A 21,162-nucleotide genomic window follows, 5' to 3' on the forward strand; every position below is an offset into this window, starting at 1 on the left:
TAGAAGAAATTTTTGCTACCTGTTGATTCAATTCCATCGTATGATCTTAGATGTGCTTTGTTATCATTTTTGAGCGAAATCGTCATCATCATGCATTGAATTGACTTAAGTTCGCATAATTGTGACTGCCGTCGCAACGGGTAGGGTCTTGAATTTGAATGGAATAGTGATGATGTATATACATGTGGAAGGAAAAAGGAAGAGCGTTGCGATATCATGGAGAAGTAGATAGGTTTGGTATCATGTGTGGGATTGATCAGTGGTGTTTTTTTGGGATTCTTTTGATTACAAACTCATGGCTAGAACAACGAGTTGAGAAATCCACTGGTGAGCTCAGGGAAACGTCTTTACTTAACAGAACGGTGTCAGCAACGCCTCGCAAATTCTGCAGAAACATGAATCTACCTGATATTCCTTGAATTGTCTTCTAATTCAGAGTGAATGCCTCCACAGACAGCTGCAAAAGCTTTCCTCGCACGCTTCGCATTGCCTTAACATCAAATCTTTCATGACGAATGTTGGACTTGTGCCTGCTCCTTTACAGCTTCTACTCCTTTCGAGCAACCAAAGTTGCCATCGGTGACCTCCATATTACTCCCCGCTTTCTCATCTCGACCGCCTTCTTCCGATAGAGATACGCAGCCATCTTCGCTTCTTCGTCACTCGATCCATTCCGAGACGATAGCAATTCTATAATCAGCGCTTTGGCGCGCGATTGCCACTCAGTCACCAGGTCGTTTATTTCTGGTTTGTGATACGGTGCAAATGTGTGGTCAGTCACATGCACATCCTCCACGGGTAAATTTTGGAGAATCCTTTCGACGTCGTCAGGTGGATCGTAGGAAAATCCTTGGTCGCCCCAGTGCTTGAACATCTTGTCTACCCCGGTTTTCCACAAGGGCTCGCTTTCATCAGCGGAGTGTGTTATCTTGAGGCCGTTGCGGTAGGACATGTCGGTCCATTGGAGATATCCACCGGGTTCTGTGTTGGTTAGTTACGGGTTTTCGGTGTTGTTTTGGAGATTGAGAATGAGGAATTCTTACTGAGTAACTTGACTAAATTTTCCACAACGCCTTTGATCTGTTCGACTTTCAGGGCGAGCACCACGAGTCGTATGTGCACGACATCAAAGGTACCGTGGTATTCTTTAGGGAAACTCTTCGTCATGTCCCATAATACAAACTTATTTTCCCGAGCAGCATTCTTGGGGAATTGGTCGGGAGAGATGTCGAACCCTACTGTCTCCAGAAGGTTGTGTCCTCCATTCGCAAATTCCTCAGCTAATTCCCTGAGCCAGATACTAAGTAAGAGTCAGTATTAGATTTTGGAATCTAAAGGAATAATGCTATCGTACCCGGTACCTGTTGCTATATCTGCTACTCTGGACACATTTTGCTTGGGGATTCGGGGGTCAAGGACGTGTCCGCCTCTGATGACCTTAATGGCTTTGCTCTGTTGGTCTAGCCTGGGATATATTAGTACATACGATAAGTCAAATTATCTCCTGAGATTCACACCTGTCTCTCTCTTCCTCGTCTCTTCTATTAAGCAAGTAAAGTTCCTGATCTGGTGATTCTATCTCAACTGTAGTGACTGGGGTAGTCGGCAACTTGGCGATGGCAATCACCTTTTCTACCGCTGCAATTTCCATTTCCAATGCGAGTGGAAACGACGAGTCCGTGTAGATATTTTTATAATCTCAATCTTAAAATCACAGATAAGTATCCACCTAAAAACTCAAGAAAGTACTTTCAGATGAAATGCCGACAACATCAAAGGTAAAAAGCTCAGGTCTATTTATAATATCCCTCAATACAGCATGGCTCTCGGTACCCCTCTTCATCCCATGCTGTGGAAAAGGGGACAAACCAACGACTAACAGAATCCGACACGATGGCTATGTTTCATTGCAGGACGCATGATGTTCAGCTGTCCACTATTCAATCACAAAGGCGGATTTAGCGAAAAGAGGCAAGACAAGCGATGGTACCCCTGTGTATACATAGGGATTCCGAACTGCCGAAAATGCGATATTCTGAAAAAAAAAAAAAAACTCTAGAGAATCGGAGTCTTAAGACGGCTATTCAATACGGAGAATCTTAATATGATTGGGTAAACGTGCCGATGAGGATTTGGAATCCGGTGATACAGGGGTTCGTACACCCCACACTACCCCCCCAATCACGTTGTGTAAGTTGACCAACATACCGTTGAGTCGGCTGATTAATGATTAATGATTTCTCACATGAGCATTATTGTATCTACTTGTCAATTGAACTAGTCCAGAGGTAGCGAGGTATGATTCAGGGCTCACTAATGAATCCATAGCAGCAGGTCTCCGCGTTACTACGCTATGCGCATTCTGACCAGTAGCGGCGGCGACATTCGTAATCTGTCAGATGCTATCTATCTACACCTCTCTGGAAGTAAGCTTCCACACTATATTTTGTATTGATGATATGGGGGGATTGAGTCAGTGTAAAGGACGCACAGTGGCATGTGCAAGTTCCTGCGGAGAATAGACTCTCAATGATCTGAGTTTGTAGTGAGCTGGCATATATATGTCCATTGTGACAATCCGAATGTGAGTATATGCATGTAATCCAATAAGCATGTGGAGCACATGAGAAGGTTTCCTTATAATGAGACCCAGGTAGTATCAAATGTAATCGAAAGTATTATTGCATAGAGCTGAAGTCTGAGAGGCATTGCAACATACTTTCTAGGGAATAAAGCCTAAACAGCTCACATGTAATAAGTACGAGTACCACAAAAAGCTGGCCGAACACGGAGCTCAATATGTCATCTTTTGTGATAGAAAAAAATTCTATGGACTCGCAAGAGGAAGCAGTTTCAAGATGCACATCATGTGTCTAAGAGTGCCTCACCACAATTGAGCTGTCTGACATTGTGAGCTCTGTAGTCTTTAACCCTTCGACCGGAGCCTTAAGCGTCGATGATACATTCTTCACAAATAGCTTCTCTCTACAACATCAATCGTAGCCAGCAGCACGTGATCGGGGTTCATCTATCTAGCTTGGCAGCGAGGCGCGTTAGGCCTAAGAGCTGGAGAGCTAGGTGCTTTATTAATAGGCTACGAATATTGTGCTCGATTGTGTTAAGTAACAACCCACAGGCTATGTATTGGTTGATAAGATGGTAACATCGAGTGTAAGATATGTGGTGGAGAGACGTACGTCGGGCCTGGGAGATGGAGGGTTTGTGGCAGTCCCACAGGCAGTCAAGTTCCGAACATTGGTGATTAATCGAAACTTTCGTTTGCTCTTCTCAGACTATTACTATGTGAGTAGAATGGCCAGTGTGAACCTGCTACCTTTATAGGATATTTATTGTGCTTCCGTTTCCCTAACGATAGAAAATTCGCTAAAATATCATTGGATGCTGGTGCCGCGTTTCTAGAAGACCACTTTGCGTGGTTAGAACGAGTTTGTCATTGTAATTGAAAGGTAATTACACTAAGTGTTCTTGATAATACAGAGCTTTCTATAACCTGCCCCGTCACTCGAGTTTAAAGGTTGTGAGTTAGCCTCATTCCGCTCCGTTATATCATCTCACTCGAAATAATATAAATATCCCTTACATCAAGCAAAATGATCATTCATAAATCTCCGAAAGCTGTGATCACGAAAATCACCATCAAACTGCCACATCTTTGTATGACATGTTGTATTGGGATCGAAGATGCCATCAAGATTCTAGGATTGGCTAAGGCTACTCGAAAACGACTCCATGCAAGGCACAATATTTAGTGCTGACATGAGAGCTTTTATTCGAATAGACGGACACGCCTTCCAGTATGCCCAATGCAGCCTTGGCCATGACGTTCTGATTCCCCATTACATCAAACCGCTTCATTGCCCATTCAAACTGTTGAAGGGACTCGTTTAGACCATTTTTATTCTTATAAGAATACATGACATATTTGGCACCTATAATAATTGCAGCGTCGAAAGTGCGTAGTTTTAGACATTAAATCCTACGAAAGAGGATAACGAACAAGACCCTTTGATAGCCTAGAACTTCAAGAGTAGCTCTGAACGCTAGAGCTCTGCCAGATTCAGGTAACGTTCGAAACTTTTTGAGGGATGACGTGCAGATGATTCTTGCTCGAACAGTAATCAAAGTGGCATGTTGTCTGTTTGGTAGAGCCATGAGTGAATGTCAGACTGGCTGTAGTCGCCCACAACACCATCAAATGATATGTTGATGGCATATTTGAAGTCTAAGGTGGGATTATACCCCGGTGGTGAAAAATTGGAGAATGATACTGACTGAACTATTAAAAGAACAACACAGGACAGAACTTTATGACTTCCGACAATCCAAGTGCAGCCTTTTCAAGTATAGAAAAGGATGACCTATTCCAACTCTTGAGATTATCTCGGAAAATGTCTTCATCCAATGGAGAATACTGATGGTTAACTTCTCGGAAGAAAATTTCAAGGAGGCTTCCGATAACTGCTTTGAAGGAAGTTGGCAAATCAAGTTCTTGTACTTCTCTCGCAGCCCGCTCTTATCTGTCGCTATGGACGGACCTTTGGTAAAGAGGAACTTGGCACCGTGTCGTGGCTCTATAGAATTCTCAAGATACCAAGCGTAATGTTGTTATTCCCACTGGGCTTCGCAAATTCAAGTGCGTGAACCTGAGACATGGGGTATGGCTCAAGCTCTATGGCTTCAGATGATTCTTCGTCGTCGAATGAGACATTTTTACTTTCCCCAACAATTGCCATTTTTGGCAATTTCTCTTCCAAATTGGCATGCCGATTGCTCGTTTCGAACAAGACAATTAGGGCAAGGAAATGAGTGATCGCACTATGACTTGTTAATACTAGAAATAGCATTGTGCCTACTCTAACAACGTTTGCTTGTGCGGATATCTTCTGTGCGCGAGAACACTTTCCTATTCCTCTTACAACGGGTCTTCAATAAACTGCAGAGTTTCGATGTTAGTTTTTCTGAGGTGTTCTGTCGCTTTGCTCTCAGCCATGACTTTGCACGGGGAATTGCGTGTCTCTACTTATTATTAAGGGTGACCTGTTGTAGGAGACTTGACGATACACTCGCACTATGGCTCACGTTATTGCAGCCACACAATATAAGAATCTGCGGCGTTAAGTTCCATGATCATTTGGTAACCATCACACCAAGTGGCGGACAAGCAGACTTTGTTTGATTTGCCGTATATCCTGATCTTTCCTATCGTTCGGTCCCGTAACTGCAGCAGTCGTCATCAAAATTGACTGAGCCGTCTCCGTGATACATGTTTCTTTCTATAGCCGACTCCATTTCTTCATACACGGTTATAGTTTCCCACATTCAAGAAGAAGTATCGGATGATTTCCAGATGTGCTACGAATAGATTTGTTTCGACTTCGAATTCTTGGAGCGGAATAATTTGTCCTTGTACGGAGATACTTCGGATCAAGATAGGGCTACGGTTTTCCCAATGAGGATTTCCCAGGAGACTGAACCCCACTCACTTCAAACACCATCGTCAAAACTTCAGACAACAAACACGAGATTTTCAATTTCTTTACTTCCTTTCGTCCAAAATACCTTGGCACTGGTTTCAACGTTGCCATCCTACTGCAAAATCTGGTCTGATTATTTGCTGTTAATCTATTCAAAGCTCATTGCCGCTCAAAGCCCCATCTTAACAGTCCCTCCTTGGCAGCGGGTCAGACGTCTTGGATTCTTTACTTATCAGGATAGTATCTTACTATTCTTCTAATTCTTCAAACTTTGGGCAGAAGATGCGAGGTAGTATCCTTGCGTCCTGTATCACAATCTTCTGTCGAGGCAACGAAGAGTCTTTTGTATCTAAGTTTGGAGTCAAAGTAAGCTTGCTTTGACTTCCAAGATCTGTCATCTGAAAAATCTGATACGGCGAACATCTGAACAATATGATACAACGAGCGTACAGGCATGAGATGACGACCTTGGGTTGTTTCTGAAATCGTTTTCAATGGGTGGGAATTAGTTCCTATTCTTGCTCAGTACTGAGAAAGTGCCGACCTCAGTGACAGGCAGGCAAAAATATTCCTAAGATCCACGTTGCCTGCAACAGATTTTGTAGGAGAGTTGCATTATTATTCAGGAGGCGATATGAGCTATTACCCATGACGAACTTGTATCGTGAAGTTTTGCTGATACACGGTTCTTAAAAGGCAGGAGCATTTTCCTTTTCACCGTTTGTACATCTACATCCGCATCTCCAGTTGTATTCGCAATTCTTTCTTTTTCATTACACTTTAGACTCTTTCAATTCTGTACAGGATCCGGGCGATTCTCCTATAATCTAACTCTTATTCATTCATTTCTTAGTGCAGGACACCTTCCTTACCGTCAATATGTATACTTCTATTTTATTTCAAGCGGCATTATTGTCCGTCGCTCAAGCTCACGGTGTTATCCTTGCTGCTCAAGGTATTGCAGGATCCCCCGCAAGTGTTGGATTTAAAGGTAAACTTCCAATCTAAATTTCCCCATATTTCGGGATATTAATCTAATTTAATTTGCTTACCTAGTCGACGATGCTATCGCAAGAAATTGTACTGGCATCAGTCCTTGTCAACAAGACACAACCATTATTCGTGATTCCGAAATCGCAGCCAACATCGTCAATGAATGTGGCCGTACAGAATTGAGCGGCAACATTGATGTAGGAGAAAACACCGAAAATGCTCTCTCCGCCGGTGCGGTCACAAAAGTGAAAGCCGGTACACTGATGACCGTCACCATTCATCAAGTCAACGCAGATGGAGCCGGCCCCTACACCTGCGATCTCGACCAAACCAGCAATGCTGGTGTCATTTCCCAAAATTTAACCGTCACCAACAACGTACCAGGAGTCAACGGACTATCCCAAGCCAAAACTCAAGACTTCAACATCACCGTTCAGATGCCTGATAACCTTGCCTGCACTGGTGCCTCTACGGGAAACATCTGCACCGTTCGCTGCCGCAACAATGCTGTTGCTGGTCCATTTGGTGGTTGTTTTGCTGTTCAACAAACCGATGTTGCTGCTACCAATAACAGCGCCAATACCATCTCTACCGCTCAAACACTCAAAGCCATCGAAGCACAAGTCCAAGAAAACAACGTTGATCTTCCTGTCGCTGTTGCCGCTAATCAAGCCGCTGGTTCCGCTGACGGCGTAAAGGGTTTCAATGGTGCTAATGGTATGTTAATCCCAATCTCATGATAAAAGTTTACAACTAACAAAACGAACAGCCCTCCTCAGCGCTTCCATAACATCCAAAGCAGCCCCCGTCATGACCCTCGCTGTAGATAATGTAGGCGTCAACGCAGCCGTCGCATCTACAACCACAACCTCGTCCACCTCATCCGCAAAAGCAACCACAACCACTGCCGCCAAAGGAAATGGCAAAGGAAATGCCAATGCGAAGGGCAACGGAAACGGAAATGGAAGAAATAATAATAATAAGGCAAGAGGATCGAGTTTAAAGTGGGCCAGTAGACTATTTGCGGCTGATAGCTGGGAAGAGCCTTCGAACTAGACTTTGGTGGTGCTATATAGTGGGTTTTAGGTAGAAGATGGGAATAGATACCAGAGGTGCATGTCAAGAGATACTTACTTCATGAGAATGGAAGATGCTTTTTTTTAATGTATATAAATAGATTTGGAGAGATAACTTTGGGGCATGTGTATATGATATGTGGACGAATGAATTGAAAGATTGAAAGATGACAGATTATTTGTGCTCTTTGAATTGCAAGTGGGTCGAATATGCCCGAGAAGGAATAATATCTTGGAACTCGAGTGCGTTGCAAGGTGCTCTCTTGCCTAACCACTGATCATGTATACCTCTAGGCTGAAAAGTGCAGAATGTATAGATGACATAGCATCGTCTCGGACGCCGGCGACGTTCGGTTGGTACACGTGGACGATAGCTCTTGGGTCTTCGATCCCTTCCTGATCTATCTAAGCTATATTCTGAGCCTTCTTGTCGGCACATTTCACCCATTCTTTTCCTACGCCATCACTGGTGCTATGTATCTATCCAAGAACAGCTACCATCTGCATAACACGCTTTCCTTGACACATCATACATGAATCTAATCCGTCTTGTCATTTCATTCGCTCGTCAGACACATTATAAAACAGCACAGTTTCAACCATTCAACCAAGCTATAGGTAAGTAGATAAAATAGTAAATTCGTAAAGTAAGGTAGCCCTAAGTTTTTTTTCTTCATCATCATAAATGTAAGAAAATGTATCCATAAGTCATCAATCATAATCTCGAGGAAATCAATCGCCGCCCAGAAGAAGCGCGAGCCCCCCAGTGCAACGCTCACTCATAACATCATGTTTATGTTCATGACCTACCACCCATCTCTCAAACGCTCAAACAGAGTTTCCTCCATGCAATGCATCGCTATCCTCCACAAAGAGTGTAACCTCCGTCCTCGTCAACTGTAACAATCATGCCATGAAAAACCACACCATAAAAGCCCTCCCGTCATCTCTCTCTCACGCTTCCCTCGCCACTCGCTTACTTGCTCACTACAAACAAGCACTAAATCACCACAACGCAACCACCCATCTTCCAATCTCCAAAGGCAAAAAATAGAGATAAGTTGCCTCTCCGTAAAGACCGTGTACAGGAATATCGAGTCGCCTCATTTTCTCCACGAGATTCCGGTGCTGTGATACCCAAGAAAATCGTGGCTCATTCGTCATACACAATAGTATTTTGCAATAGCATTTGTATCTTGTAGATATTGTAGATTCTTGATCATTCCGCTCCAAACAAAACAAGAGTTCATGAGAAAGCAAAAAGGAAATATAAAAGAGTAAAGGAAATTCGTGCAGTTCGTTGATCTCATAATGATGTGAATGAATGAAATGGATAAAAAAGGAGTATATGGAAAAATTCGTTAAGGAAGTCGTTAAAGTTAATAGCAACGTGCCAGTGGAATATTCTTTCCTTTTGATAATATGCCGCCCGTGATGATCCGTCTTTGTCATGGATAGTCGTAAGTCGTAATTTTTCATTTGCCTCGGGGTCCCTGCTGTATCGTTTCATGTATAAGTGGGTAGTACGTAGTGCATCGCATTGCACCAACATGGATTTGTCGGCAGTCACTTCTTAACTGCCGACAGTCATTGGGTATCTGATGTCTCTATTTTCCGATTCGGAAGATGTGCTCGAGGAGCTGCTACTGAGCGTCACGGAATGTTGACGCTGACGATCATTTCTCTTCTTGTTGCGGCTGGCCGTCTCGTTGGCAGGCAATCCTTGGATGACGCCATTACGAGCCAACATCCCTCCATTAACTGACGACTGACGGCAAACCATAAAGGCCTGTGTGGCGGCATTCTCCTGAGCCAAGGCATCGGTTTGGTATGCTAGATCTGTTTGGTACTCCTGTCCATTGACGAGAACGAGACAAGTGAAGCCTTGTGCGTCGCGGTACGTCTTGTACTGGGACCTTGCCAACCTCGTCGACGGCACAAATCTGTCTACATGTCAGCGGGTAGACTAGGGATTTTGTTGCACAATTTGTATTCTGAAGGTGAATGTAACGCTGGTGTCCATAATATTGACCCCATCAGGAATAGCATATCCATTGGGGCGTGTTTGGTAGCGCAGCGGGATTATGGATCCCAAGAGGACGGTAACAGATGAACATATTGAGGCGATCAACTCAGCACTTTTTTGATACAACGCTGGCCAGGGCAGGGTTATATCAAGAAGCCCAATCGAATACAAATTCCCACTGAGGTGATGAAGAAAAAAATCCGAACTGATGAACCAACGTACTCTCTAAATATGCCATGTAGAACCCCATTTTGGTATTCTTAAAATGTCAGAGTGTGATCGGATCCCCAAGACAGAAGCTATGCCCGTCGTCTGAAGTGTGGTGAGACACCCCGTCCTCGATCGATATCAGGCAGTGAGTATGCCTTGAATTTAGATAAGTGCCGAACGCTACAGATCTGACGATATGGACGCAATTGAGCCCAATGTTTAAGGTATACAGGGAAATATGCACACACTCAGTGCCGTGTATGTGAATACAATGATGTATGGATGGTGTTGTGGTGTTGAAGAATAAGGCTGACTATGATCGAGTGGATGTTCTAGGGGTTCTGTGCAGGACTTTCCTTCATTAATGGCGAGACATGTGTGATTTATTGCAGAGTCTAATGGTTAGCGTTGAACAAGGATCATGGGGTGATTTCCCGTAGCAGAATTGAGAAGCTGTTTAGATAGGACAATGGCTTGAACCATCTGCAAGTCATGAATGCGGCTCTTTGGATATGATGGCGAGCGATGTGTTGGCGTATGCCGTTGCCAGTGATAATATATCAACATAATTAGGCAAACTCCACCACAGCATGGGAACGCATAGAAGCGATGATCTTGGATAGCTTGAACGTACCAAATCTCCGTTCTGAGAAACGTCTGCAGATATTGAAATTGTCGATGCAGCGGGGTGGCAAAAAGAGCTCGCGAGATACCTTGTCCCACTGATCCGGACAAAATATGGGAACATGCCATTACCATGGGGGTGAGTAAAAAGTTTGCGGACCGCGAGCAGAGAAAAGAGCCAAGACTCAATGGATACTGTAACATCATAGATGGATGGCAAAAAAGATGAGTAAATCTTCAGCAATTACGGACTTTTTCCCAGAGAGATCCGCTGGGTTGGCCACTAATGCAAAGAAATCGATGGCATTACAAAAGTACCATGGGTCCAAATGCAAGAAAAACGTCAATATTGCTGGCTAGGTCAGGGACATAATCCTCCAGAAATTCATCTAATTGTACCTACCATCTACCGATACATTGATATTGAATCCTTTGACCCCAAAATGGCTTGTGCTTTCCTTGAAATGGTGCCATTGAGTGCTTGTTAATAACAAATGTGGAAAGATGAAGGCGTTTCCTGTTCTCGGGACATGTCTCTATTGCCCCGCACTACCACGGTACATTTGGGGTCGTAAAGGAGAGACGAGAGAAAGAGAGAAAGAGATCGCAACAAGCAGCGCGATTGACGCGGAATGACTGGAGTACGGCTTGACACGAAGTCGGTGAGCCTTCAGTGCATGAACAGTGGCTGGAATTGACCGGCCTTCATCATCGAGTATTGTGCTTCAATATTTGTGATAGTTGATTCGCGAAGGAATCAAAAAAAGATGCGAGGCAAAAATCAGCCAGGTCTACTACTAACCGTAAACAAGGTTGTGGTGCGTATGCTTGATGAGTTGGCAGTGCGCTTGACATCTCGATAGTAATGATTATATGCCGTTGAAATTGAAAATGGTATAACGGTAAAGTATATTAAGCAAAGCGTGAAGATGCCGTAGATCTAGAAGTTAGCAAGTCGCTGGTCGGATGTACTCCAGATGTATGAAGTGTGTAGACGACTCTAGAGTCTGAGGTTGGAAGGAATAAGTTTGGGAACATTATTCGTTGATGGTTCGTGGAAATAAAGACTTTTCCTTTTCCCCTTGATCCCTCCATGGAACAATCAAACACCGAGAAGGACAAGCAACACAAACAACCTTATGCAGCACAAAGTACAATAAAGAATCTTGTTAATCGTGCAATCTTGCGAAATATCCAGAATTACCAGCTTCCTCTTTGGTTTCCTGTTTTCATTTATTTTGAAAGATTATGGGAAGGGCCGTCGCACCGTCCCGTTCTGAAGATTCAACCGTTACATTGACCAGGCAGGTACTTGGGGGGGCATTTTTCACAATTGGGCCCATTGGCACACTTCCCATTGCAATCGAGCGAGCATATGTACCAAGTAAGAATCCTGCAGATTCCAATCGCCATTGATCATACCGAGAATCCTACCGTTTGGTACAAATGCAAGCTCGGGGACATTAGAATACGGCCGTGATAAGTTGATCTGACATGGAAGAAGATGATGGATCGAGATTTGAATCGTTCCAATTTGCATCATCTACAAGTTCAACTTCCTCTTGTTTAACCCAGACCTAGGTTCCGTTCTATTGACCAAAATAGGTGGCGAGTCGGAAGAAACTGCTCTAGAGGGAAGTAATTGATTCGTAAATACGCGATGTGGGTATATGATACAAAAAAGTTACAAGACAGTGGAAATGGCCTGCATGTTGCAGCTGTAGCAGCGCTATGCAACTAGCGAGTAAGTGAAGGGGTTCTCTCTTTCTCCTCTTGCGAGGGAGAGGGGAAATCATCCTGTACCTAGGTACTTTAAGCAACGAAGTGGAATCAAAATGCATGTGCGGACAACAATTACTGGAGCTGGAATTTCTACATACAGTATCTAAAGTACAGATCAATAATAGTATCTATCTCCGAAGCTCCCCCAAAAGTCGGGAACCCTCTCGGATCCTGGATCCATTGATACCGGTACCATGATACGACATGTCCTCAAAAGTCCAACACAACAACACACACAACACACACTTCACATGGCCGACCCAATATGTATCGTATTGCCATATCCACTCCTCACTTGTACAAGAATAACAAAGTAGTTGGTGATACTTTGCGGTGAGCTCATGACGATTCAATGAGACCGAAAACAGTTGGTAGAACCGAGAGAACCGACCAATCTTCAATGTGGGGGGGGGGTGACCTCGACCACCAGTTTTCCATTCGATCTTCTTGTTATCCCGATAAATTGGCGAACCATGAGAAAAGAACTTCCCCAAAGCATCCACTCTCGGTCTCCACTTTCCCACCAGTCTAGTAAGAATCTACTCGGTATCAAAACGGAATAAAATGCGAAGGGAGACCTTCATGCACTTCATGCAACTTACCAAGGAGCTACAGTACCTAGCAATACAGTCTCTTTATGATCTATCATATGGATTTCATGTGAAGAGAGATTATCAAATCCTTCGTTCTTTTCCGGAACTGAACGAACAGTTAGTACGACGTATCTCGTAACTGCCACCTATGTTGCCATTGGGGTTAATGTATCTCACAAACGCCGCTTGCTTTTAAATCAACACAATTTTCCAGTCACGTTCAGATGTTGACCCTGTTGGCAACAAAGAAGGAAGGACAACAATCAGGCCATTCTCAAGCTCAGCCACCGGGAAAATGGAAGACCCAATTGGTCGGTTGGACTTAACTAACGCATCGTTGAATCTGTCTTGCGGTAAAATAGATTATGTACATCACGTGATATGTAAAGCCCACCCCCGTCGCCGACGAAGTGTGAAACTGGCGCGATCTATATGTGCAGACTTTTCGTCCCATAAATACCAATCCCGAGCCAATGTAAATTCAGCCCATATATTCAAAATGTTGGTACGTTTTAAAAGGTCCCCTTTGAAGCGAAGTATGCCCGGGTCTCCTCAGCAACGCCTTCTGGTATCACGAAAACCGGGTGGAGAGTCTCCACCCTATCTTCTTCATCATATATCTGTGTTGTCTCAACATAAGGCTCGGCCGTCCATTGATACGGTGAAACGAGCGTTCCACTCGATTCCGTTTTCTGTGCAGACGTGTTGAAATGCCACTTATGCTGTGCGGAACTAAGACCTGCCAAAACATAGCATGTGTGATACGAATCAGAGCGACTATAATAGAAGATCAGCATTCATGTGGAGCGGAAAAGAAGAGATCGGCTCTTCATGCTTACTGGCTGGGCTTATCCCTCAATCCACCCCGATTTCCTGTATCCTGACAACAGCAGAGGATGTACCTGATCAAACCGTCGCGACTGTAGAGATTTACCGAATCTGGATTCGAGGATGACCCTGTTTGAGTCTGCTGCGCTGGTCCTTCAAGGCATGCTTCCAATAGAGGCCAACATCCTCCAACCCAATGGGAGTAGCACCCGTCGACTAACTTATTTGTGCGACCTGAGAAGCCGCCTTCCGGCGCATATTGACGTGCTGATAGCCATGAAATAAAGCCGGGCACGTCAAGATACCTAGATATGTGTTAGCATAGTGATTCGTGGATGATTAGCTATACAATTTTAACCTACTGAGGTATCGTGATGTGTGGTTCACCTAAAATGCACAAACAGCCTAATGCTAAGAACGCATACGCGCCATGGGCTTCGACATTAGGTCGAGCTCCTATACCGCCCTCAAATGTTTGACCTATTCTATTAGCACAAGATTTAATTTCTTCTTTGTTTTGAACATACATCTTGAGATCCATTCTGGAAGTCCATCGATGAAAGTAGTATAGTTTGATGATCTCGCGGGAGCATCTTGGGGAAGATCGAGAGGTAAACTTAGGAGTGTAATGAGAATCAGAGCACAATATGCACCACTTTGAAAAATATCAGTTTCCTGTCCTCCATCGTCCTACTTTCGGAAGGCTTACCGAATATCTTCCTCGCCACCCACAGCCATTCTGAACCCCCCGGTAGACATCTTCAAGCTGCCTAGCCATTTCCACATTGCCTTGCGATCAATGATATCCAAGGCTTCTTGCCCACCTACCATGGAAATTGATAGAATGTTTGCATAGGTCGTGGCCAAATGTGACATCTGACCATTTCCTCCACCAAACCCTCCAGTCGCATTCTGGATGGGTCGACATGTTGAAATGATTTTTTCTCGATATGATGATACATCTTCTCCCAAGGTTGAGAGACCAGCCAATGCCCAGTAGAACATCCATGGTCTGCTTGCATCAGCAGCGACATATGCCGAGGGCAACTTTTGTAGATTCTTATGAAGGAACTGAATATGCTTTTTTCGACTCAGATGTGGAACCCCATATGGATTATAGGTCAATCCAGCTTCTTTTCCCGAAAGAAAAGGAAGACATTCTTGAATGGTTTGATCTTGAAGATGAGATGTCTGAGTCTGCAATTGATCATGGAGTAGGGGGTACTCCGTGAAGGTATCGGGAATCATATTCATAAAAGCCTCCGCTGTGATTGGTCGGGATGAGCCGTAAACAATATCTTCATCAGTTTCAGCCTCAATATCTGCTTGCGATGATGAAGATTCTTGTATAATAAAACCAGGTGTTTGTGCTTGATTCTCTAGTGAAGCATCATATAAAAGTTGATCTAGTTTGCTGGAAGGAGATAGAGATGAAGACTTTTTATTCGAGCCCTTCTTCTCTTCCATTGCACGTCGATTGAACTTGACACTATGGTGAGGCTTCTTTCCTTTGATAATGAAAGTCATGTGGGTTGGATGTTTTTTGTCTAAGATTCAAGGAATACAATGATCTTCCGTCATGATTCGCTATTGGTCTTTACTATTGTTTTACTGATTGATGCTTCGAGGTTGACCAGGTCAGTGCTCGCTTACAAAAATTATTACCACAAGAGCCAAAGAAGGCTACCAAAGCCTGAAAGTCCGTCCATCTTGATCAAAAATCCGCATTTGGTTGAATTTGTACCATTGCCGATATAGATTCTTTGTGTTCAAAATACGATTGAAGATGCAATGCGAGCAAAGCAACGTTCCATACGTCTTCTACGATTGTTCCAAAGATCCCAAGGTGATTCCGTTGCAACACATCTACCTGCACATTTGCATTCGCATTTGCATTTACATTCACGAAATGCAAGTTGCCGTAAGGCGAGACTGCAAGCAAGTTGAATCTCTCTATTTTGGTAATTGGGCTGTCATCCTTCGGTCATTGCCGACCTATGATTACTGGTGGTACGGTGCCATTTTGCCCAAAGCATGTATCTGCAGATATTGAATGCCAGCCAGGGCTCTAATTCGTTCGGGAGCCTAATCAGTTCTACTACCTTTTGTTCTTTCACTCGCGGCACGTCAAATCCGCATCATAAAGCACAATGGCGAAGGCTGTATGTAACTTGAGGATAGTGGCAAATAATTGTTGACGCCCCAAAGGAAGTTTTGAAGGAAGAGAAAAACAGATTATCATACATAGAACATGAGATGACAACTCTTTTCCGACACTGACAAATCTCCAATTTCATAACAAAACGTTTCACTACTTAACATGGGGCGCGATATGCGAGGAATATGTCGGCATGCGCTGATTTGCAGAATGTTTTTGGATTGACCAATGAAGAGACCCGAGAGGAAATTCATCCGCTGCAGGCGTGTGGTGTTGAGGCGTTTTTGCATGAATTTCGATATGCAGCTATCGGAGGGATGGGCCGTTCTATCAGAGGATAGGATACGAGGAATTTTTAATCAAGAAGCCATCGTGGGTTACACTGCTTGGATAACACCTACTCAATCGATACATTTTGTACATGAAAGTAGGTGTTAGTGCCAAGTTGATGATGAAATTGCGAAACGATGAGGGGAAGGAGGGGTGGAAATGAGGGGCATAAATGTTAATCGCATATGGCGGCTGTTTGTTGATTGCTTTTTTATCTTGTCATACAATCTTCGTGCCTGGTGGTGTCTCAGATCTCGTTGGCACGTTGTCAAGGTCCACCAGGAATTCATCTATGCGGTGCGAATGTAGACACATACTGTACCAGACAGGATAGTTGAGATATTCTCAATCCGATATTGTTTCGATAGAAGGCATTTGCGAAATGCCGGTAGATATCTGGTTAGGTACGGGAGGGTGGTACAAGGCGGACGTAAGCAGCATAGCGTTAATCGTTGATGAAGATCATCCATTATCACTCCGATAAGAACTGATTGTGGTTGAGGTTGAATTGAGTTTATTGCAGGACGGGATCCCCTGGTTCACTGCTACCTCAATGTTGCATCTCTGACGCCTCCTTCGTGTAGAACATATGGAAATGAGATAAACTTACAGTCGATGTACGGTCAGAATCCTCATTTGATTACTGTACATACAAGTCAATGAAATGGTGGTCACCATCTTACAATATTCTTCCAGGTCCCGTCACCCATACACAGGATACCTGACCGGTTCATACATTCAAAGCTCTTGTAGAGTCAGTTCTTGAGGTTTGACAACGCTTGAAACAAAGTTTAGACCGAATTGGATTTTTCTGGATTGCGATAGCTCGGATGCTAAGCTCACTCTACCCTCTCGGGTCTAGGCGAAAGATCTGACATGCCGAAGCCAAAAAGAGAGACGTGCACTCAACAAACGAGGGGATTTTTGAAGAAATTTGAGAAAAAACTTCGTAGGGAGAGGCAGAGAGGGTCCAGGGGACCATCTTATCATCTTTGGCGTCGTAGATGTGGGAAAGGGTTTAAGAAAAAGTATGTAAAACTCTAATCGTAGGATAGATCCGAAAGATATTGATTGACAGAGCAACCATTGAGTCAAAATGGAGACCTCAGCCATCTCAATTGGAGATTCAAAAGTCTTTAGTCGGATGTCCAGAACCTTTTCTAGCAATCGCCACTGAAATCATTCGATCTCGTCTACTCCGTCCATATAGCGTTCGGGAATCTATTTCATGATTTGTTGTTCAGTAGATTTTCATGTACTGTACGGAGTACTATCTATTGACAGGTGTTGTTCTTGACTCAAATTAGTGGTAAGTAGGTAGGGAAAGCCTAGCACCCGCTATTATATAGCCATTGTTTTAGGTACTGCGCCGCTAATTCGAGCATCAATCGTAACTACTTACAGGCTATTTCTCCACTTCCCTAACTTCCAGCCCCTCTTGATAAATAGAGGGTTAACTTACAGTGGGAGCCCACTAAGTATCAAGCTACTCTGGGTCTTAAGACTCCTTCCAATCACTATTGCTTGTTATTTTCATGGGTGAGCCCTGAAAAATACTCTGTCTCCCAGGGACTTCTCCAAAATCTACCATAGAAATCGAATCCATTGGACACATGACTTCTCTGCTCGCAGTAGTCTCATGCTGCCCCATGCAGCAAGAAGACGCTTGTGGTTCCAGCCGTCACACCTGATTCGGCGAAGGCTTGCCAGTGGGCTCAAAATGGCTGGGGTCGTATAAGTTTGCCGAAATCCCACACCGCTCCTTATGTGGATCCTACCCTCACCTTACGAACTTCTACTACCAATAGGCCACACACCGACTAACATCGTGAGGTTTTCCTCTTCTTCAAAGAGCGGTGTCTTCGACCCTCTTTCTTACAATACTATTGACCATTCCAACAAGTAATCCGCGACAATGAGCTCAAATCTTGACTTCTCGCCAGAAGGTCTATTAGACCTTTCGTTCGAGCAACGTGACCCACGATACCAATTTACCAATATGACTACGCGTTCGACTTGGCCACTGCCGTTGGATATGGCCTCAGGAGGATCTGACGACCGACGGGAAACTTCGCCAGGACATAGTGGACACCAACAGTATCAAACCGGACACCATCATAATTCTCCCACATTATTGACAGATTGGCCGATACAACAGCAACCTCAGCATTTGTCACCCCAGCAACTTTCCCCTCAGCAATTGTCGCAATTTATCCCGGACAACTCGTTGATGGGACCACAATATACATTTGGCAGCCCGTACCAAACCTCACCTCTCGACTATGGCTTACCTGCAACCACACAAGCAGCTCTCGAAGCCAGTCTCCAGATGGAAGCTCCATTTAACGGACTCACACAAACGGTTGAGGCGCAGGCGAATCAATGGCAGGATTGGCATGAATTCGAGTATGCGATGAATTTTACCTCGAACCATGGAATTCCAAGTATAGGACGACAAAGTCTGGGAAGCAACTCACCGACGGGTACGTACTTGGAAGTGCTCTCGTTACCCAGTTCGAGTAGTGATCACGGATGGTCGACAGTCGATACGTACCAGGATTTCAACACCTATCAACAAGCGCAAAACCAAGCAATTTTCAACCCAGGACAAACATTACATTTGCGAAGTCACTCGGATTCATCGCAATCCGACGGTCATCAATCGATAGATACCTTTGGCAGTTTTGAGGATTTGTCAGGATACCCATACTCGCCGTACTCACCGGGCTCGGACAGCTATTTGGATGTGACGGGTGGACACAGGAATTGTTTCCACGGCGAAGCACATCATCACAATCACGATATTATCAGTCCCGCTGCGGCCGTTCCCCACAACCCATCCAAGCTCCATCTACAAAATCCACGGCGGCTTCAACAACTTCCAACCGTACCTCTCCATCCAGCACCTCGTCGCCTCCCGCAAGAAGAAACTCCGCACCCCGCAAGAGCCCCACGGCCAAAGCCACCAAACCAGTCATCCGCCGCACCTCCAACGGAAAGAAGGATGCCCCAACCGAGAAGCGCGTTGGACGAAGACGCGGCCCCTTATTACCAGAGCAGCGCAAACAAGCTAGCGAAATAAGGAAATTGCGAGCCTGTCTCCGCTGTAAATTCTTGAAGAAGACGTGCGATAAGGGTGAGCCCTGTGCGGGATGTCAACCTTCGCATGCTCGTTTGTGGCAGGTGCCGTGTACGCGTATCGATATCAAGGATATTGGTTACTTCATGAAGGATTGGAAGGCGGATTATGAACGTCACGTGGGGAGAGGTGTGTCTGTTTACAATATCAAGGGATTCTCGCAAAAGGAGGAGTTGCTTTGGATTACTCACGGATATGGATTTGCTCTGCCGATTATGGCGAGAGAGGTTTATGTGAGTGATGATAGTTGCTTTAATGTCGACTGGGTTGAGGGTGATCACGAAGAACCCATCGAGTTTGAAACTCGCACGGAGAGAATGTCTGCTGGTTCTGAAGGTGTCTCGAATGAAGCATTATCTGAGTACCTCGATAAACACATCGATGGACCTTTTGAAGAATTTATCGATGAGTACTTTGAGGGCACTCCATTCATTACCGAGATTTTGAAGACTGCTCACCGCTACTACATGAAAGAGAAGGTTTCCGTCGTCCGCAAGGCATTGAAACTCGTTCTTGCTTACAACCTCACCTTACACGTTACCATGGTCGAGCAAAGAGGAGACGAGCACCCAATGGAAGGAATCATCGATGACGAGGACTCCAAATTCAACGGAAAGGTCGTCGCCCCCGTCATGATCAATTTCCAAATCAAATGTGCCCTCGCCGACATGTGGCGTGAACTCCAAAAGGAGATTCTCGAAGAATTGTCCTCACTCTACTCTAGCGTTTACAGTGGTGACAGACTCAAGAACTGGCCCACAATCTTCATGCTTGCATCGATCCTCCTCGCTGTGTGGGAAGAAATGCAATTCGATTGTCATTACCGGGTTCCCGACCAAGCAGCCGTCAACAAATTCTGCAACGATATGGAAACCACCCCAGTAGGCGTCATCGTCGGATTATTCCATGCCATTTCCCAGAAACTCCCTGCGTTTACCGATTGGGAAACTAGAAGACATGGTCAACTCCTCAACAACAACGTAGCTGTCTGCGAAGCCATGACTGAAATGAGAGGTCACGTAACCAAGCATGGTTTGTTCCCCCTCTCTCCTCTCCTCTCCTCTCCATCCAACATAACATGACTAACCCACCCCATCTAGAATCCTACCTCAAAACCCGACCTGACGCTAAATTCGACCGTCGCGACTTCGACTGTCTCTCCAACAAATTCCTCTCCAAACTCGTCATTCGCGCAAATTAATCCTCCTCCTCCATCTATCCCCATTTGCAAATATATACCAACCTCACCGCCCGCTATATAAACCCCCAATTGCACAACCCCTCCCTGTACAAACCCGTTACCCATCCCCGGTTTCCGGTACCAAGATAACGAATTCAATGCTCTTCATGACCATCCATGACATGATATGAAAAAAGAAAACGATTGCAGGAATATGTTTTTCCACCTTTTCTCCTTCTCTTTCTTAGAGAAAGCAAGAAAGAACAGAACGAATGAAAAGAATAATTTGTTAATTTCCTATTTTTCATTTTACTTTTGTTATCCACGGCATAGCGTTTTGGTTGTTTTTTTTTTTTTTTTGAAATTTTCCTCTATTTTTTCTTCTCCTTTTCTTTTCAATCTTTTATTTATCATCATCATCAGCCGCAAAAAGTTTCCTCCCTCCCCAACCAACTCAACGACCGACCCCCTTTAACGAAACAAACGACACATGTTGATTTTTGTGGTTACATGTATGTATGTACATATGATTGAGATTTCAAGAGAAATCTTGGAAATCTAATCTCATCATTACACACACACACACATACACATAAACAAACACAATCTACCCACCTTTAACGAAGATCATGGAATTTAAAGAACGCTTAACGTTTACATGTCAATGTTTTTATGTTTCTACGGACCCCCCTATGTTATCTTTTTTACTATTATCTATCCATCTCATC

General features: G+C 44.3%; 9 protein-coding genes across 9 annotated transcripts; 3 read left to right on the forward strand and 6 right to left on the reverse strand.

Moving 5' to 3' along the window:
- Window positions 1–547: 547 nt before the first annotated feature.
- On the reverse strand, window positions 548–1,651 carry Bfra_006847 (putative n-methyltransferase protein; the record flags this gene model as incomplete). Its single annotated transcript, XM_037337218.1, has 4 exons — window positions 548–981; window positions 1,044–1,300; window positions 1,355–1,465; window positions 1,518–1,651. 4 exons carry the CDS (start codon window positions 1,649–1,651, stop codon window positions 548–550), a joined length of 936 nt encoding a protein of 311 aa, XP_037198584.1.
- Window positions 1,652–3,732: 2,081 nt separating this feature from the next.
- Window positions 3,733–4,173, reverse strand: Bfra_006848ia (putative fungal specific transcription factor domain-containing protein; the record flags this gene model as incomplete). Its single annotated transcript, XM_037337219.1, has 2 exons — window positions 3,733–3,950; window positions 4,002–4,173. 2 exons carry the CDS (start codon window positions 4,171–4,173, stop codon window positions 3,733–3,735), a joined length of 390 nt encoding a protein of 129 aa, XP_037198585.1.
- A 419-nt stretch (window positions 4,174–4,592) lies between these two features.
- On the reverse strand, window positions 4,593–5,011 carry Bfra_006848ib (uncharacterized protein; the record flags this gene model as incomplete). The annotated part of the gene is made up of 2 exons (XM_037337220.1): window positions 4,593–4,836; window positions 4,938–5,011. 2 exons carry the CDS (start codon window positions 5,009–5,011, stop codon window positions 4,593–4,595), a joined length of 318 nt encoding a protein of 105 aa, XP_037198586.1.
- A 1,363-nt stretch (window positions 5,012–6,374) lies between these two features.
- Window positions 6,375–7,544, forward strand: Bfra_006849 (putative gas1-like protein; the record flags this gene model as incomplete). Its single annotated transcript, XM_037337221.1, has 3 exons — window positions 6,375–6,486; window positions 6,552–7,205; window positions 7,258–7,544. The coding sequence occupies 3 exons, from the start codon at window positions 6,375–6,377 to the stop codon at window positions 7,542–7,544; spliced, it is 1,053 nt and encodes a 350-aa protein (XP_037198587.1).
- Window positions 7,545–9,137: 1,593 nt separating this feature from the next.
- On the reverse strand, window positions 9,138–9,840 carry Bfra_006850 (uncharacterized protein; the record flags this gene model as incomplete). Its single annotated transcript, XM_037337222.1, has 2 exons — window positions 9,138–9,511; window positions 9,813–9,840. The coding sequence occupies 2 exons, from the start codon at window positions 9,838–9,840 to the stop codon at window positions 9,138–9,140; spliced, it is 402 nt and encodes a 133-aa protein (XP_037198588.1).
- A 1,120-nt stretch (window positions 9,841–10,960) lies between these two features.
- Window positions 10,961–11,279, reverse strand: Bfra_006852 (uncharacterized protein; the record flags this gene model as incomplete). Its single annotated transcript, XM_037337223.1, has 2 exons — window positions 10,961–11,147; window positions 11,227–11,279. The coding sequence occupies 2 exons, from the start codon at window positions 11,277–11,279 to the stop codon at window positions 10,961–10,963; spliced, it is 240 nt and encodes a 79-aa protein (XP_037198589.1).
- A 238-nt stretch (window positions 11,280–11,517) lies between these two features.
- Bfra_006853 (uncharacterized protein) lies at window positions 11,518–12,523 on the forward strand (the record flags this gene model as incomplete). Its single annotated transcript, XM_037337224.1, has 2 exons — window positions 11,518–11,592; window positions 12,332–12,523. 2 exons carry the CDS (start codon window positions 11,518–11,520, stop codon window positions 12,521–12,523), a joined length of 267 nt encoding a protein of 88 aa, XP_037198590.1.
- Window positions 12,524–13,311: 788 nt separating this feature from the next.
- Window positions 13,312–15,154, reverse strand: Bfra_006854 (putative farnesyltransferase subunit beta protein; the record flags this gene model as incomplete). The annotated part of the gene is made up of 5 exons (XM_037337225.1): window positions 13,312–13,576; window positions 13,639–13,932; window positions 13,990–14,107; window positions 14,155–14,282; window positions 14,337–15,154. The coding sequence occupies 5 exons, from the start codon at window positions 15,152–15,154 to the stop codon at window positions 13,312–13,314; spliced, it is 1,623 nt and encodes a 540-aa protein (XP_037198591.1).
- Window positions 15,155–18,030: 2,876 nt separating this feature from the next.
- On the forward strand, window positions 18,031–20,455 carry Bfra_006855 (putative c6 finger domain-containing protein; the record flags this gene model as incomplete). The annotated part of the gene is made up of 3 exons (XM_037337226.1): window positions 18,031–19,024; window positions 19,090–20,286; window positions 20,355–20,455. The coding sequence occupies 3 exons, from the start codon at window positions 18,031–18,033 to the stop codon at window positions 20,453–20,455; spliced, it is 2,292 nt and encodes a 763-aa protein (XP_037198592.1).
- Between the last annotated feature and the right edge of the window lie 707 nt (window positions 20,456–21,162).

The sequence above is a fragment of the Botrytis fragariae genome (genome assembly GCF_013461495.1).
Source record: "Botrytis fragariae strain BVB16 chromosome Unknown tig00000000, whole genome shotgun sequence".
Classification (NCBI taxonomy): domain Eukaryota; kingdom Fungi; phylum Ascomycota; class Leotiomycetes; order Helotiales; family Sclerotiniaceae; genus Botrytis; species Botrytis fragariae.